Here is a 19,703-nt window from a genome sequence, read left to right on the forward strand (position 1 = left end):
TGAACATTTGTTTATTAAGCAGGTAAAGCTTTTTAATAAGGCAGAAAATCGTGTTTGGAGGAAATGATAAGCTTTTACTTTTGAGTATAAAATAATCATTAATGTCTGAGAAGAAAGTAGTGTTGGAATTTATTCTGAAACCACAGTCAGCAGGAACAGATTGAGGTGATAAGGATGTGTCAATGTCTAAAAATGAGAATTCTAGCTTCATTGTGGCCAGTCAGCATGATTAAACCTCTCCAAATTGCAGCTTCCCAGAGATGTGAAATAAGAATATTTAAAAATGTATAACATGCAAGACTGGTTAAATTCAACAACATAATTCTAAAAAGTTTGTCAACTATTGCTCTAATAGTATTTGTAATTTTTACTAATATTTCTATGCTTAAATAATTTATGGAATATTCTTCCCACCTCTTTGTATTCCTAAAGCCACTTCTCCAAGGTTTGACCAAAGATCCTTGAAATGTGCTCTTCTAAATCAGGATATTTCTCACTGCATGAGAAATTTCCAAGTATTCTGTCTAACTGTATAAGTCTATATACTAACTGTCTTCCCTAAACCTTATTGGGCCTTGCTGAAGATGTGTATCAGGAAAGGTCCCATCACACTGATGACTGAGGTGTGGTCGTTTGCCTAAAAAACAACTACAGTGCAATAATGGGAACGTGACCAACAAGCAAATTAAATCGCACAGACATATTGAAGGGGCCATAAGAGGTGAAGAATCAGTCTCCTCACCTATTACATGGAAGTAATACTCAGTTTTATAAGATCATGGTTATAATTATGTGAAATGCTGTGATAATGATTAGCAAAAGCATTCAACTCATAGTTAAGGGGCAAGTATACAAAATCTATAATGTTGCCAGACAGTCCATGGCCAGCAAATAGGATATAAGGCTGGAGCAGCAACTGAGAGCCAGATTTTGAGAATCTAATGAACTCGAACCTTCATCTTACTAAATGGAATTGTACCAGCATTAGTAAAGATTCTGGAAAAAAAATATAGAACAAAGAACATTTTACATGACCTTTCAAAATTCACGGTGACTAAGAGGGGGCTACTGGAGACACTTAGAACTTATTTAAAGGAGCTTTGGATTTGATGACTAAAGGGAAAGATGATATTTTTGAGTTTATGTTTTGTTTTGTTTTTTCTTCCACAGTAATTAGTGAATGCCAAAGGCAGCAACTGGCATCGGTGAGCTACTCCTCTCGCTATGCTCTGGGCCTCTTTTATGAAGCAGGCATGAAGATTGATGTCCCTTGGGCTGGCCAGTACATCACCAGTAATCCTTGCATACGCTTCATCTCCATTGATAATAAGAAGCGCAATATAGGTCAGTACTCACTTTATTTCCCTGAAACAGAGTAATGATGGTGGGTGTAGGTTGAGAAAAAATGCTGTTTAATTGAGTGGTGCCATTCTGAGCAGAGCAAGTGTTTAACTCCAAGCCACAGGGGATAAAACTTAATGTCACATTTGCTCAGTCATGAAATACACAGTGGAACCAGAAAGGTTTTTCGAAAAAATCTTTCACCTCGTGGTTTGTTTTACTGAGTTCATAAAAATAGTGTCAGAAAGTTTAAGATTGCAAAATGGCCTGGGTTCTCTGGTTCAATTTGGATCCATGTATATGCAAACATTTCTCTCACTGTCTGTTTCTTGGTAAAATTCCGTTGGGTTGTTTTGTTTAGGCTTTTTTAAATTTGGTAATTGCTGACCTTCCACTTCCACAGCTAGATTAGAAGGTAAATTTTACCATGCTATGAAATCCATCACTTTATAATATTTTGATGTCTATGTACATTTCATCTTTTTTAAATGGAGTAAAATTGGTTACATGCAATATCACTAAAGGGCCTGGCAAATGCTTCATGAGAACCTTCCCAGGACTCAGTAAACTCCACACTTTACCTTTTGGTTAAAGATAGTTCTAAAATTTAAATTTGATTTGGAAAACCATATGTTGCAGAGGCATACACAGGCTCTGAGAGTTTCAGGCTAGCCTGGTATGCACAGCAAGTTCTGGGCTAGCCAGAGCTGCAGAGTAAGACAGAGAAAACACACACACACACACACACACACACACACACACAGAGAGAGAGAGAGAGAGAGAGAGAGAGAGAGAGAGAGAGAGAGAGAGAGAGAGAGAGGGAGGGAGAGAGAGAGAGAGAGATGGAGGGAGGGAGGGAGAGAGAGAAGGGAGGGAAGGAGGGAGGGAGAGAGAAAAAGAGAGAGGAGAAAAAAAGAAAGATTGAATCACAAGAAAAAGGTAACTGATTGATTTCAGAAAAGAAAAGTGTATGTGTTTATATCCATAGGATTGTGGTAATATCTAAGGTAATGCTTTTCATAAATAAACCATAATGATCTAAGATGACAAAACTCACAAGAAGAATCATAGTTGAGTTTGTTTGTGCAACAATGTTTTCATCAGCCCATTAGTTGGAAGTCTTGCCTGATGAAATCACCAACTAGTGTCTCTTGTCTTGCCAGAAGTTTATGATGGGCCTAGGCTGGAGTGTGTTTTCTCTATCAGAGCACACAATTTTAGGAAAATGTTTATTTTATAACAAATATCCCCAAGGGCTGGGCTGCTTATGTTAACATGATACTACATCTATATGTGATCAGCAGCTGTGAAATGCCTTGTAACAGCAATGGACATTAGCTGTTAGATGTAACCATTTCAACTCTATACCTGTTTGTTCTGAGAGAGGAAAATAATCCTTGATCTTCTCAAGTTATAGACCATGAATTAGACATTATCTTTTGTGTGTTACTTCATAAGCTAGGATATCTATGAGGATATATAGTCAACTGAATGTAACCAAAAAAACCATGTTTGGATAACATAAGATCATTTGTATGATTTATTATGGACAAATGATGAATTTCCTAGGTTGATCTGTTGGAGACATAGGATGTCTCTCAGTGGTAGAACATCTGTCTAATATATGCAAAGACATAGGTCCAACCCTAGCACAAAATAAAATGAAGAAATTTGTGAGTGCTCAGTATTTTTATCACTATGACAAATACCTGAGAGATCAACTTAAAAGGAAGAAAGCTTGACTCTGGCTGGTGGTTCCTAAGGTGTCAGTCCATAGTCTTCATGTACCACTGCTCTGGGCTTGTAGTGAGGCAGGACATCATAGTGTATGTTCTCTCTCATGTGCCAATCCTAGCTGCTAATTGTGTGTGTGTTGTGTGTGTATGTGTATGTATGTATGTATGTATGTATGTATGTATGTATGTATGTATACGTATATATGTTTAGAGACAGTCTCAATATATATAGTGTGTGTATATATATATATGTTTAGAGACAGAGACTCAATATATTTTGTGTGTGTGTATATATATACACATACATATATATGTATTTATGTATATATATATATATATATATGTTTAGAGACAGAGTCTCAATATATAACTCTGGATTTTCTAGAACTCACTATGTAGACCAGACTATCCTGGAACTCCATAGATATCTACCTGCCTCTGCCTCTTGAGTGCTGGAATTAAAGGCTATGCCACCATACCCAGCCTATATTCCAATTTTTTATATGTATGCATTTATGTAGGAGTGATTGTGGGTATAGGACATGAAACTGGAAAGAGAACCATGAGACAGGAAAAAACGGAATTTAATAAGGAGGCAACATGGGAAGAGTCAACAACATATGAAAGTGGAAACTACCAGGGACAGGTGGTACATGTGAAAAAAGAGATCAGGGAAAGGAGCTAAAAGGGAGTGAGATCAAGCAAAACAAAGTATGTGTGAAAATGCCATACTGATACCTGTACTTTGTATGATAGTTCTTAAAAAGAGTGTATGGCAGAGCAAAATTATCCACCTCATCAGGGCAAGATGCTGAAGTAAGGAATGCCAGCATTGGCTGGCTTCTTCATCCTTTCTCTTTTACTTCTCCTGGCTATCCGGCCTTTTATGTCTCCTTCCACTCAATAATTTATCTCCAGAAGCATCCTCACAGACATATTGATAGATGTTCTACACTAATCTAGTCAATTCTCATCCCAATGAAATTGACAGTCAATATTAACCATCACAAAGCCCTAATCCCAATGAGATTGTATTTGGAGATTCAGTTCAGGTAATAATGATTACATGGAGTCCTAAGGGTGGCATCCTAACCTAATAGGATAGTGGCCTTAAAAGAGAAAACAGAAAAGCTTCCCTTCTCTCTATTGCTACTTCCATATACCAAGGGAAAATATATGGAAGAGATATAGCAAGATCGCAGGCATCTGCAGATCAGGAAGCAAGCCCTCACCAGGGACGAAATCAACTAATAACTGGATTGCATCATGGGGTTCTCAGGCTCCAAACTGATCAGAGTCCATTTATGTGAACTACACAGTCTCCTTAAAGTCTTACATCTGTTCTTTTTTTCCCCAAGTTCCAGAGATCAAAGCTAGGTCCTTACACGTTAGAAGCATAGCAACACACATGGGAAGAACCACCACTGAGTCTTCTCCTTCTGGAGAATCTGTCTAATACTTCTTTAATGTACCCATTCTCATATTTGCATATCAGACCAGAATTGTTGCCTGGACCAGTTCCCAACTAGGCAGTTGTGAGACAGATGAGAGTATCGTAAGCCTGAGGTAGGGAGAGTATTGTATGCCTAAGTCAAATATACTCCTGGAGCTGGTATCACAGTCCTGTTTGCCATAAGAAGGGTCACTACCTGAAGAAATTAAGGTTTTGTTATAGAGAAAAGAAGAAGGCATGCTGATGGCTGTGTGGCCCTCTGTACTTCCTGTCATCTTCAAGCAGAGTTACGTCTTACGTAAGAGGTAAAGTTCTAAACTTATCATAAAAGAAAAGAATCACATATATTCAAAATTACCTTTTGAGACCTATAAAACTACATGATACTTTTGAAAATGGCAAAAATCAGTAAATTTGATTGTGGCAGTTTGAAAGAAAATGGCCCAACTGGGTCAGGAGCAGTGTGGGAGAATGGAGAGGGGGATACCATGATGAATGAAGACCCCAGGGGAATAGGAAGAAGCAGAGTGTTAGAGAGGTCTCCAGAAATCCACAAAGATACCTCTACTGTAGACTACTGGCAATGGTCAAGAGAGTGCCTGAGCTGACCTACTCTGGTGATTGGATGGCCGATCACCCTGCCTGTCATGATAGAACTCTCATCCAGTGTCTGATGGAAGTGGATGCAGAGATCCACGGCAGAGCCCCAGGTGGAACTCCAGGAGTCCAACCGGTGAGAGAGAGAGGAGGGATTGTATGATCAAGAGATGTTGAGACCATGGTTGGAGGAAGCACAGGGACAAATAGCCAAACTAGTGGAAACGCATGAACTGTGAACCAATGACTGAGGAACCCCCATGGAACTGGACCAGGCCCTCTGGATAAGTGAGACAGTTGATTAGCTTTAACTGTTTGGGAGGCCCCCAGGCAGTAGAGCCAGGACCTGTCCTTGGTGCATGGGCTGACTTTTTGGAGCCTGGGGCCTATGCTGAGACACTTCGCTCAGCCTTGGTGTAGGGAGGAGGGGACTGGACTTGCCTTGGCTGAGTCTGCCAGGCTGGGCTGACTCCCCAGGGGAGACCTTGCCTTGGAGGAGGTGGGAGTAGGGGGTGGATTGGGGGGGAGGGCTGGGGGTGGGAGGAGGGAGGACAGGGGAATCCGTGGCTGATATGTGAAATTAAGTTAATTATAAAATAAAAATTCTATTAAAAAAAAGAAAATGGCTTCCAAAGAGAGTGGCAGTATTAGGAGATATGACCTTCTTGTAGTAGTTGTGGCCTTATTGGAGGAAGTGTGTCACTGTGGGGGTGGACTCTGAGGTCTCCTGTGCTCAAGCTATGCTCAGTGACACAGTTCACTTCCTGTAGCCTGTGGATCAAGAGGTAGAACTCTCAGCTCCTTTTCTGGCACCATGCATGCCTGCATGCCACCTGCCATGAAGATAATGTGCTAAATCTCCAAACTGTAAGCCACCCCAATGAAATGTTTTTCTTTATGAGTTGCTGTGGTTGTGATGTTTCTTCACAGCAACAGAAACTCTAACTAAAGCATTGATACAACCGCTTTTCACCATTTGAATAGATTTACATTTCCTTGAGTGAGATTAGGTTAAATAGCTGGGTTGCTTTGTAGGATAGAGGGATGTTTTCTACTGGGAAAGTCACACAAGAAGGAAAGAAAGAGTTGTATCTCTGAACAGACTGAAGTTTTCTCTACAGATGAGGTGGGAGGGTGTGTGAAAGCACCCACACAACACAAAGTAACAATTTATAAAACTGAATGGATCTAAAAAAAGCAAAACATGTCAAGAATCTCATGGTTGTCAATTTTTGTAATAATAAGTATTTAAATTTCTCTTAATATCAGCAGCCACACAATTTTAAAAATGAAGAGCCAGATAAGTTAGAAATCATGTTTTGCTATATGCCTATTGTGATGGCATTTCAAGTTGCCAAGAAATACCTTCTTTTGTCAACTATATGGAAATTGAACTTCTCTCATGTATGCATTAACTTTTGTAAAGCCTATAGTAATAACATTTCTTAACATAAAAATCTGACCACCTTCACCTAAGCTGTTTTAGTTTTTCTATCAGAGTCCAGACTATTAAGTGTGTCAGGCTGACGTAACATGATATAAATGCTTTTCAAATGTAATCCCATGTGATTTAGCAGACTAACATCTAACTGGGTGAGCAAGAGACATATTCTTGATGTTGTTATTGTTATTGTTGTTGTTATTGTTGTTGTTTCTCTAGTACTACCCCATATCTAGCCTTTGGTGGATTTTCTTGAATAAAGAACCAGTACCATAATTCACACACAAATAATGAAGGGGACATTTGTGTTCTGTCAGGATAGAGCAATGTAAATGCAAATAAGATAGACAAAACTTACCAGGATTGAGACCAAATTACAATCTGTTAATAAGTCTCCAGGGACAGAAGATAAAGAAATGACCAAACCAGACGAAGGTCAGGGCATATTCTTTTGTCAGGTGTTGGAAACAGGCAGAAAGTGCAGAAAGCCACAGCCAGAACCAGCTTTCCCCTTAGGGAGAGGAAGGTAGCTCCAAGGTATACCAAACCCAATTTCAAGTGCCCACAGTTTGAGTATGACTCAGTATTAGTTCATGTTCCCAAAAATGTTTTCTGTGGGATACTGGTTCCTCGAGTGCTCTTTTCCTAATGAGCTCTGTTATCAAATCAGCTTATTGACAGATTTAGAGACTTCCAGAAAATACCTTATTAAAAGAAATTTCTACAGAAAAGACACCTTCATTTCTTCAAGAATTTTCCAATTCATGGATCATTTGAAGGTGCATCAAACCGATGAATATTTTTCAATCCACACCTGAGAAATCCTAACTTGATGTTATCTTTTGTACTTCCTATTTGGCAGGCACATCGGGCCAGATAGGTCTGGTCCTGAAGGCATTCAATTTTATGGGTTTGGAAACTAATATATTGTAGGATTAAATAAAAAGGCCATTATCATTTCAATAGTTCGGATCTTGAATGTCCCCTAAGGCTAATGTGTTTAAGAGGTCTAAACCTCACTTAGGAAGTGAGGTAAACTTAGGAAGGTGAGGCCTAAACACTAGGGGTGTGCCCCTGAAGGAGATCCTGAAACCTCAGTGCCTCTTTTTCTCTCTATTTTGTCTCCCAGTCATGAGGTCAGCAGTTCCAGCTATGGTGTGCTCCCTTAGCACAAGCCCAAAAGCAATGAAGTCAAGCAACCGTGGGCCAAACCTCAAAACCTCTTAGCCAATGTAAACCTCAGATTTTTATTATAATATTATCATCTATGGTATTTATTGCTATAATGAAAAGCTCACTAACTTACTTGAATGATTTTCAAAATTATTTTTCAGGTTAATATGGGGGATTTGGACATAAAATTAAGATCTAGATTAAAATTCTGGTTCTGAAACAGTCTAGCAATGTGCCCTAGCATAAGCCTTTTACTTGTCAGACCAAACATGTGTAAAACTTTAATGGCCTGAGTATGACTGATGTTTATTTCTTGATCAGCCCAAATGGGTGTTGATTGGTAGGTAGCTTTCTTCAAAGAGCTTCTTCAGGCAATCAACGTTTAAGGACATGGAAATGCCAATCATCTGGTTTGATCCTCGTATGTTGTACATCTGTATCAAATTATCACTGTGTCCCATAAATAAACACAATTAGTATATGTCAATGAAGAATGTTCAAAAGGTGATGGAAAGATGGCTCCATGATTAAAAGCACTGGCTGTTATTCCAGAGGACCTGGGTTCAATTCCTAGCACCTGTATGGCAGCTCACCCATGTAACTACAGTCTCAGGGGATCTGACGCCTCCTTCTGGCCTCTGTGGACACTGCATGCACATAGTGCACAAACATGCAGGCAGGCAAAGCACACATATGCAGCAAATTAAAACTTTTAAAGGGTTTGTAAATGTTTAAAGAATATTAGAATAAAAAGGAAATCATTAACAGACCCAGAGTCCTCTGTCTTTTGACTTGCTATCTCCACAAGCATCCAATCAGTTGATGGGGGAAAATGAAGGGCTAGGCCTATAGACAGTGTACATCAGGTAGACTCACATTCTGTTAATTAGAGTACAAGTAAGTGGGACACACTGATTCTGAAGTCAAGTTGGGCCTGTCTTTTACCTGTACATGTGGAAGAAGAAAAGTGGGTTTGGCAACATATTGCCAGTTCTTGACATAATATGTAGTATATAGTATTCTATAGAAACCTGATTAGACATATATGAATGGTAATTAGCTTTCAAACAAAAGTACAAATCCTTTAACAAGTAATTACCACAGAGAGCAAAAACTGAGTAATTCCAAGAAAGGCTACAGACTCAGACAAAGATTCTAGATATAACTAACAATGTTGTTCATGTAGAGAGGACAGGAATGTGCCACATTAGTGATGTGTTTACCACCTCAGATGTCTGAGGCCCCTTAAACGTCTTGAATTTGGTGTTAATCTAAGCTAGGAGTTAAGTTGCTCATATTCGACTTACTCCTACCACTTACTAATTGTATAACAATAACTTACTTAACCTCTCTGCATCCCCATCAATATATTAGGTAATAATAATCCCGGAGTTATTGAGGGGTAAAGAGTTTGAGTATATACTTCAAGTAAGGACTTCACATGGCACTTAGCAAATGATAAGTTGGTGTGTCTGGTACCTACTATTATATTTAAAGATTCTAATCTTCAACTTAGATATTATATTCTCCAAAGCAAGGGATACAAACATAAAAGTCAAACTTATGTGAATTTTGTCCTCTGTTACCAGTACATTTAGGATTCTGGGCAACTTAAATAAATAAAGCATATTAATGATCTTGAAAATAATTGATTATATTTTTATCTTGCATTCCTGTTGTACATCTGCAAGACTGTTGGTGATCAGCAAATGGACAATGGGTAATAATCTAAAGCAATTAATGCAACTTGCAACTCTAGAAACATGATGGCCAGTGGACATACTTGAATAGTTTTCAATGTCTGATCAAAGATACCCATCCAATTCATTTAAAAAAGAAGACAAACAAATTTGAAAAACTATCTTTATCACATGAAACATATCATTGCAAGAATTTCAGTGTTAGGATGATTTAATAACAAATGCCTTTAATGATTGTTTCCCAAAACATTTAGAAATGTTCTTCATGGATTGTTTATTTCATCAGTGTTTTACATCATGAAAGATAGGCGTATAATATAAAAACCAATAAGTAATCATGATAGATACAAGAAAGACCTTAAATCCAGTCAACTTGTGATCAGCTAATAGATTATTCTTGATTATTCCAAATAAGTGAACAGTCTGTGATATGACAGCATAAAATGATCTGTTCTGAGATTTGAATAATGTGGAATTACTTAGATCTGCAGAAAGTGGAGTCTATTGTAGTCAGACTTTCTCATTGGACATTTTTGTACTGCCAGTCCCCAAATAATGACATGAAGACTGATTATTAATTATGAAAGCTTGGCCTTTAGCTTATACTTGTTCCCAACTAGCTCTTATAATTTAAGCCAACCTGTTTTTATTAATCTACATTCTGCCACGTAACTCTTTACCTTTCCTCAATAATGTATGTCTGACTTCCTCAGTGTCTCACTGGAGTCTCTCACATGCCTCAAATTTTTCTCCAGTTCCTCTCTCTCCCTGGAAGTCCTGCCTATTGGCCATTCAGCTCTTTATTAATCCTATCAGAAGGCAACTTGGCAAAGACACATCTTCATAGTGTATAAAAAGTTTATCCCACAATAGTCTAGAGAGGTAAAAATTTTTATAAATAGAATACAAAAAGATAAAAGCAAAGGGAAAAAGGGGAAGAACCATAATCATAAAAATTTGTCATGGTTCTAGTTCAGATTTCTGCTTTAACATCTGAGTTCTCAGAGTAAATAGCAACCATGCTAAAAATAATAGGCAGTAACAACTTACAAAACTGTATTATAGAAATAGCAGGTTTCAAGTTCAATTATAAAACTGATGCTTCCATATAAATCAGGTAAGACATTTTAATTAAAAGAAATCAAATACTAATTGCAAATGAGAATTATTATAGTTATGCTATAGAATATCACAGGGTATATATATATGGATGATAATATCAAAACTTGTTAAATAATGACTTAACAAGAAAAAGTTATATATTTGAGCATGTAAAAATATCTATATACATAGTCATATATAACATATGTAAACACTTTTATAAAAATGCATGTTGTATATGCATATATATTCATATTTTAAAATAATAAGTTGTAAAATATGCTCATTTTATGTATTTCCCACATTTAATAAAAAAATGATCTTTCATTAGAGAATGAAATAACTCAGCCTATTTTGTAAGGAGAACATTTGCATACAAAGTCAGACCAAACAACAGACCCCTTTTAGCCTCTGTTTGCCCTGTCAATCTGTCCTCAACGGGAGATTACATCTAAAATAACACTTGTCCACCCACTTGCCAAGCAATTTATTTCAGCAAGATAATTGGTGCCAGGGTTGGAAAGAGAATATCAGCTACATCAAAAATAGTCTAAAATATGAAGTATATTGCTAGGATGTGTGTGTGTGTGTGTGTGTGTGTGTGTGTGTGTGTGTGTGTGTGTGTGTGTCTCTGTGTGTCTATCCTGTGGCACGCACAAACACACACACACACACACACCAAGCATGCACACCATACACACATGTGCGCACACACACACACTCACACACCACACACACAGAGTGATGGGTTCTTTCAGCTAGATTTAAGTCTAAGATTTTTTACTTACATGTTTTCCATTTTCAAATTATTCAATTGGACAAATATGCACAAATAAGTTTTGAATGCTTTCTTTGTGTCAGTCCTTGCACAAAGAACTGAAGATTCCAAAGTCCCCAATATAGTTTCATGAAGTGATCAAATGGAAGATTCTGAAGGTAAAAGGCACCATTTGTGTTTGGTTCCACTAATGAGTGGAAAGCCATTTAAGGATCCATACAATATACAGTGTAAACCTTAGGGCTTTTAAAAAACACTTAGAAGCTTCTGTCATCACATACCAAGTAATTCTTTTAGGTGAGAAAACAAAGGATGAGCCTAAGAGAGCTGCAGATTTTTAAGTTGTTGTTGCATAAGTTACACTGCAACCTTCCCAGAACTTCCTACTGTCTCAAAAGATGATCCTAATCTGAGCAACTGTTTCATGTCCTTGCTTCCTTTTTGCTTCAAACCGGGCTGGTGTAATAAGTTAAAGCCCAGGCACTTTTTACAATGTCTTGGCTGAAATTAGGTAGGAATGTTTAAGTGGGGTCCTTTGCCGAATCTCCTGTCAGCTGAATTAATATGACAACCCTCACATCTGGACAAGAACCTTATTTTGAATTAAGATAGAATTCATCCTCTGGAATCTAATATAGAAAGCTCATGTCGATGTTTCTGTAATGTCTGCAACCATGTCAGCTGTTAGGAGAGATAGAAATTGAACGAAGGCTGTGTCTGTAAGACTGGGCTGTTTTGAAAGATCTTCAAGTTCGGTCCTTATTGCACTCTGAAATGAGGCTGTCAGCACTCTGAGCTGTAAGCCAGGGCTCAAAATAATGTGTGCTGCTCAGCTTCCCAGTCAAGTGCCTGGTTTTCATCATTCTGGAGGCATCTCAAAACCTTTGCAAGTTGAGAACTGTATTGTAAAATTGTGTAAAACTCAGACAGCTTGTGAGCCTCGGGTCCTGGGAAATAGCAAAGGCTTGAGCTGGATGAAAGCTTGACAAGTCTTCATTGTGGTCCATTTTTATCTGTGACCATGACAACACTATCCAGAAGATATGGGATGATTACTTTACCTAGAGGCCCTTCAGAAAACAATTTCACCACTTCCCTTACTGTCAAGAATTTCTCCTCAGATCAATCTAAATGTCTCATGGGCTAAAAGGCTGCTGCTCTCACCAAAATTAGAGGTTCTGTTCTCAGTGCAAACATGAGCCCTCACTCATCAGACATGCCATATAGTCACTGGTCCTTCTTACCTTGATCAATATTGAAAATAATAGATAGACATTATCATCATGGGATCATAGGGTTCAATATCCAGTGATTACCAAATATTTTCTGAGACAGCCATATCTCATCTGCAGGTCTGAAGATCCCTTCCCTGACCCTGAAATAACACTTGAGAATATGTAACTTAGTACTAACCATCTTCATAGCTGGCCATGAAAAGAAATGGCTGGGCAGTGAATTGTTTATCCTTAGGCAAACTGGGAACCTGTTACTGTTACCCTTAAATTGTAGAAAATGAATGAACTCTTTGTTGAATTGCTAGATCTGAAGGTCACTGAAGAACATATATGAATCTCTGGCAATAATGAATAGAAGTCTCCTTTTAGTGACGAGAATATTGGGACTACTGGATTATGAGGTATTACCAGTGAGATCTGGAAGTTTTACTGAAGTTTTTTCTCAGAGAGGTATTCTCAGTAACCATTTTACCAAGGTCCCCAGGGAATATACATCTGCTTTCAATGGTGCCCTGTAACATAGACTTTAATTTCCAAAGTTACACTTCAAAGAATCCTGCTGTTCTCTTTGTGAAAGATATTTCTTTTTAATGCTTGGTTGAAAAACAACTGTGCTCCAGCTGAGATATTTAACTTAGAAAATATGTGATAAACTCGATAAAGTTGACATTTCTCCACTTTATGTTAACAGTTTTCTATTTGAATATCAAAATAACATTAAAATGTTATCCTGGATAGTATCTTAGTTACTGTTCCACTGCTATGAAGAGATATCACCACTGAAGCAAATCATATACAAGAAAGCATTTAATTGGGGGCTTGCTTACAATTTTAGAGTATTAGTCCATGAAGATCATGGTGGGAAACAGACAGGCATGGTGCTAGAACAGTAGTTGAGAGCTTTACATCTGATCCTCAGGCAGCAGGCAGAGAGAGAGAGAGACAGAGACTAGGCCTGGAATGGGCTTTTGAATCCTCAAAGCCCACCCCCATGACACACCTCCTCCAAGAAGGCCACACCACCTAAACCTTACCCAACAGTTCACCAACTGGGGACTAAGCATTCAGATAAATGGGCCTATGAGTACCATTCTCATTCAAACCACCACAGATAGTAATCTTTCACAAGTGAGTTCATGTTTAATCCAGTGTTGGTGGGTGATGAACTCTTTATTGTGTAACTCATTGGTGATCAAGTACCAGTGTTACTCAGCATTGTGCAATGGACTTTGAAACATTCAATCCTACCTTTAAGTTGTAATTTAGCACTTAAAATTAGGTTGACCCATGTGAAGCTGCTCCTCTCTCTGTAGAGTAAAATCAGTTCAATGCCAGCACCTTCATGTGAATCAACTAACAGCTCTGTAACCATGTTTCTTAGTTACTGAGTTTCATAGTGCTGTATGAAAAGTATGTTGTCTCTCTAAAATGTTATAAGGTTGAATAAAATAGTATATACAAGTCCCCTGGTACAGCACCAGAAATGTTCATAGTAAATGCTATTTTTATAATGTCACAAACAATGTATTCTATGCTATTAGTCTATCATCTATATAAGCATACTCATTTTGAGAATGAGACAAAATGCCAATAAGATGGGTGTTTCAAATATTGTCTTTGTTAAAGTGACAACTCTTACATATAGTGAAGCTAAACAATATCTTACAGTGTTAAACTAAGAGCACAATACATTAAATGGGATTCTTCCTGTTTCTGGAATCTCAGATCCCTTTTCAATAAGATTTTTGTTTTTAAGATGATGTACAGACTATCAGAGAATAGGACACTATCTGATGAGAGCTGACTCCAAGGATTGAGACTATTTCAAAAGTCTAACTACAGAGTTTCACCACAGGAAATCACTGTTTCATAAAAACTTTATATCACTTGGCATTTTTAACTGCCCAGAATCACTAGTCCATCTTTTTGCCACTTTTAACATTATTGACTCAATTCAACCTAAAAAGCCTTTACCTTATTATTAGTGACTTTCTTGTTATTAAGTGAGCAGAGAAGACTTTAATGTATTCTCTAAGATCCTGTGCAGACCTTGGCATTTTTAATGGTAAATCCCCCTATAGACTTAATATATGTGCTCACTTATATAATGAGAGTAATCCGGTATACCATACAGGATGTTGAATTCCCTACATAATATGAATGAATATTAAACATCAGAATCTAAGAAGAATCTGTTGAAATTCCATTAATATTTATAACTGATCTGTGAGACTAGGGGAATTCTTTAGTATAATATATTTCAAATTCATAATTGTAATAATACATTTCTCACTGAAGTAGGTTTCTATTCTATGTATTACTAGTGAATTCTTTGTTGCTGTTGTTATATGTCCTTACCCTACTTAGTAGGGTCAGGAAGGTCATTTGAAACCTGAGGTCAATTGAGCCTAATTCTCTTTTTTATTAAAAACAAAATCCCTGTTTGTTTCCTTTCCTCCTTATTTCCATAATAGTGGCTTCTCAGGATTGAAGAAGTTTTCTTTAATTGAAGAATCTTGCCCAAGTACCCAGATATAATCTCTAATATTTTTTAAGTCAAAATATATACAGGAAGGATAATTCCATTCATCTTATTAGGAAAGGAGATAAGAATGCCCACAGTGGCCTGGTTGATTTCCTCTACAAAGAACATTATAGCACTAGCTTAAATAACTTCACCATCTGATTGGTCTCAGATTTTAAAATTCAAAATTTTGTAATATCAAAGCAAAATCTTTACTGTAATGAATCAAATGAACTAAAGCAAAACTTTTGGTCAACTCTAGCCAAGAGATACATGTCATCTTTTCACAGAATCCTTTTGAACAGTGACAGATCTAAAGCTGAACCCATCCATGCAGCTAGAACAGTGACAAAGTGACATTCTTAGAGGCAAACTAGTATACAGACTCAAGGAGGAAGTCCTGCCTGATTCAGGAAAAACTTAATATCAATCTTAATATCACTTAACACACAAAGTTCCATATGGGACATCAGTGCTGAGTAGGACAGAATACCAATTCATAACAAAGGTGACTTCATAGCTCTGGTAAGTATTGAGGAAGATGGAGCATTTCAGTAGACTGTCATCATAGAAACCCTGGGCTTTTGTACATATTGTGAAGAGACTGCAGCTAGCGAGAGCCTAAAATCCAAATGTGAGTTAGGTTAAGCCCTCTGCCCTAGGGACCTGAGTAAGGTCCAGTTAAAAGACTATTGAAACCTTCTGTTTTTTCCTTTTGGCAGTGCAAGTAAAAACTGTAACGGGCTGAAAATCTCCCGTTGTCCCAGGATAAATAGATGTTTTCATTAAGCTTGGGAGGTCTTAGCCAAAGGACAAAATTTCTCTTAAACGGGTCCAGAAATATATACAGTCCCACTAAATGTGGTTTTTTAAAAAATGAGCAGAATCTATGGAAATTTTAAAGGAATTGATGCTAGGAAAAAATATTCCAGCCCCGGACAAAGGTAGAAATTAGAAATATTTGTGAAAATTGCTTTATTCATTTTTATTTTCACTGACCCCTTTGTTCCTCCATGCTACCTACAAATTGCTTATCTTCACAGCCCTATACTTGGTCTTTTCCCAGTCTTTAATCCTAGCACTTGGAAGGCAGAGGCAGGTAGATCTCTATGAATTTGGGGCCATCTTGGTCTACAGAGCTGGTTCCAGGACAGCCAAGGCTACACAAAGAAACCCTGTCTTGGGTGGGGGAAAAGAAATGAAAAAGGGAGGTAAGCTGAGCACAAAGATGCAATGTGAGCAGTTACATCATCTTGACTCCCTGCCATTGTACCTTGAAATGTGTGCCAAAATAAGCTTTTTTCCCCTTCAGTTTATTTTGTTGGGATATTTTATCAGAGCTACAGGAAAAATAACTAGGACAATAATTATATATGTGTCCATGATTTCTTTGTTTAATATCTAACTTATCATCAAATTTTAAGGGTCCGTAGATGGATCTGTCTGCTCAGCCTTGTATCCACTTGTAACCACTTGAGTTGATGCTTAACATACAGTATGTTCTCAATAGCATATGAGTTGATTTATAGTTAATTATGAAGTCCAATCGAAGAATGAGAGAGAAAAAACAGAAAGATGTAACTTGGTTATCTCAGATATGAAATATGAGATTCTGTCTTTGAAGTCCATTCTTCCTGAAATACATCTTTAAAGTTGTGTATTTGAATACCAGTCAGGGCAATTAATGGGCGTTTCCCAAAATTCTAAAAGTATATAAACGCCTCGGGAGTTAGAACCCTGAGTGAGGTTTATGTGATCTGATGGATGCTGGGCAAGGCTGCTGCAGCTGGTAGCTCTGCCATCTGAAATATAAGCCCAGAAAATTGGGGTGAGTGGAAGTAAGAAACACAGGAAATGCAACCACTTTTACTAGTATTGGCCTAAATGTAAAGCACTTCTCTCCTCCTCATAGTTCACTGATCAAAAGATGGTTCCAACTTATTGCCAAATAGAAGGAACTTCTCCGAGAGCATAAAATGTTTGGTAAAGTTTGAACTGTCTCTTCCAGAATTCAAAAATCAATCTAAAGATGTTTCTAAATCTTAAACAAAATTGGCTATTAGAAGGTACTATAAACCCATGTATTGTCTTAGTATTGGTTATATATTAGATTATTAGTGTCTTGTAGAGAGCCTTGCACGGCCGCGCCTCAAAGATGGTGCCGGCGTCCAGTTTCCGCCTTCCCTATGGCAGGTGTTCTCTGGGATAAACAACTCCTTATTTGGCTATGGCTAGGATCTGGCTTGCTTCCGCACACCTGGACCTAATCTGGCTTGCTTGCGTATGTCTGACCCTATCGGCATTGTCCACGTGGCACTACGGGGTTGGTTGCCCAGTGGCTATAAAGGGCGTGGGCTGGCTTTCCCAGGAGATTCAGAAGATGGCTTTCCCCGGGGTCAGAAGATTGTTCAAGGTTCCTGAATAAACTGCTTGGAGAAGAGCCTGGTGTTGCATCTTCCTTGCTGGTCGAGGCGGACGTGACAGTGTCTTACTTTCACAAAACTCTCAAATCCTTTTCAGGAAAGGCCTTTCATATAATAGAGCAAAATGATCATTTTAAAAATTATTCCTTGTTATGACCATGATTTTATTATATGGGCTATAATATTCTAATTATTTTTAAAGAATTTTATGTCATTTTTTAAGATAAAGATCTATAAGCCATTAGAGAAACCATCTTTATAAGGATAGGAATGTATATGTTCTTTTAGCTCCCAAACTATTTTTTATTCTATAAGGAATTCATCAGTCACACATATGCTTGTTGAGTCTTTATTGTTCTGTGGCAGCAGGCCAGGCATTGTTCTGGGTATCTAGGTGAAAGAGAGAGCCAAGAGTCTACTCTCCTAGAGCAAGGAATATTTGAGTATATCCCTATTGAAAAGATGTAAAGGCTTCCATGTAAACCAAATCCTAATAATATCCCATCTGATTTTTTACCTCTTTTATTTCAATAGAATTTTGAGGATATATATTTTTTTTAAATCCTATGCAATGAAATCTTGATCTGCAGGCAGCAGAAGTGAACTGTCTCACTGGACATGGCTTGAGCATATATGAGGCATCAAAGCCCACCTCCACAGTGACATACTTCCTCCAACAAGGCCACACCTATTCCAACAAGGCCACACCTCCAAATAGTGCCACTCCCTATGGGCCAAGCAGTCAAGCATATGAGTCTATGGGAGCCAAACTTACTCAAACCACCTGTCTTAGTTAAGGTTATTATTGCTGTGAAGAGACACTATAACCATGGCAACTCTTATAAAGAAAACATTTAATTGAGGTGGCTCCCTTACAGTTTCAGAGGTCCAGTCCATTATCAACATGAGAGGGAACATGGTGGCATGCAGGCAGACATAGAACTGGAGAAGTAGCTGAGTGTCCTACATCTTATAGGCAACAGGAAGTCGAATGAGACACTGAGCGGTATCCTGAGCATAGGAAACCTCAAAGCCCACCCCCACAGTAACACACTTCCTCTAACAAGGCCATAGCCACTATAACAAAGCCACACCTCCTAAGAGTGCTACTCACTATGAGCTTATGGGGGTCAATTACAATTAAACTATCACACCATCACAGACACAGTGTTCTTTCTAATTCCACTTGCTCCCTCCACCCTTCTCTCAGATTTAGGTTGGTCAAATCCTCAGTACACACCTCTGTTACTACCCTCCTATCCCACTCCCATCACCATCACCAGCATGAAGAATCCTGGAAATGAAGGACGCTAGAAGTGTAAGTTCTCTTCCTATGAATTACACTGAGATTCATGACACAAATCATGAAAAGAACTTGTTATTCAGACTCTTAAGAGACCCAGAATTCCCTCACACAAGACCATTTAAATCTTAATATAGGCGACCAAGAATATTTTAGAAGTATATTTAAATTCACCTGAGTAAATCTTTAAAAGTTAATAGTTCCCAATCCTAACTAAGCTATTGTTTTTTTACACACAGCTTTCCACAGAACTGTGATACTTGTAAATTTTTTTAGCCATTTTAGTATATAAATAAAGTATCTATAGTTTATCAACAACTATTCTAGATAACTGAAGTGCTGAAAAGAAGCCAAGGCTTTCTTAAATAATGTAGTGTTTTGTTGTACAATATTATTTTAAGGGATGTTGCTTTTGTTTATGTTGTATTTGTTTAACTCTGTGAAGTTGTGTTCCTGTACCTGTCTAAAACACCTGACTGATCTAATAAAGAGCCGAATGGCCAATAATGAGGCAGGAGAGAGAAATAGGCAGGGCTGGAAGGCAGAGAAGATAAATAGAAGGAGAAATCTGGGAGAAGGAAGGAGAGAGAGATAGGAGCCAGAGAAGGAGGAGGACCCAGGGGCCAGCCACCCAGCTACACAGCAAGCCACAGAGTAAGAGTAAGATTTACAGAAGTAAGAGAATGGGAAAAGCCCAGAGGCAAAAGGTAGATGGGATAATTTAAGAAAAGCTGGCTAAAAACTAAGCCAAGCTGAGGCCAGGCAATCATAATTCATAATAAGCCTCTGTGTGTGAATTTATTCGGGAGCTGGGTGACAGGCCCCCAAAAAAGAGTAAAATACTAACAACAGTGCTTTTCTCACCATACTATAAAATAGCTCATTTGACCTCAAAAGT

The 19,703-nt window shown here is 38.0% G+C and overlaps 1 protein-coding gene across 6 annotated transcripts in view; it reads left to right on the forward strand.

The window, feature by feature from the left end:
* Rnls (renalase, FAD dependent amine oxidase) overlaps positions 1 to 19,703 on the forward strand; it is a 315,387-nt gene that overhangs the window by 221,508 nt on the left and 74,176 nt on the right. For all 6 annotated transcript variants that reach the window (XM_052761356.1, XM_052761357.1, XM_052761358.1 and 3 more), the window contains one exon: positions 1,171 to 1,344. In XM_052761356.1, the coding sequence (XP_052617316.1) occupies positions 1,171 to 1,344 (174 nt within the window). The remainder of the gene's footprint in view (positions 1 to 1,170; positions 1,345 to 19,703) is intronic.

The sequence above is a fragment of the Peromyscus californicus genome, unplaced genomic scaffold, assembly GCF_007827085.1.
Source record: "Peromyscus californicus insignis strain IS unplaced genomic scaffold, ASM782708v3 Scaffold_4__1_contigs__length_199733344, whole genome shotgun sequence".
Classification (NCBI taxonomy): domain Eukaryota; kingdom Metazoa; phylum Chordata; class Mammalia; order Rodentia; family Cricetidae; genus Peromyscus; species Peromyscus californicus.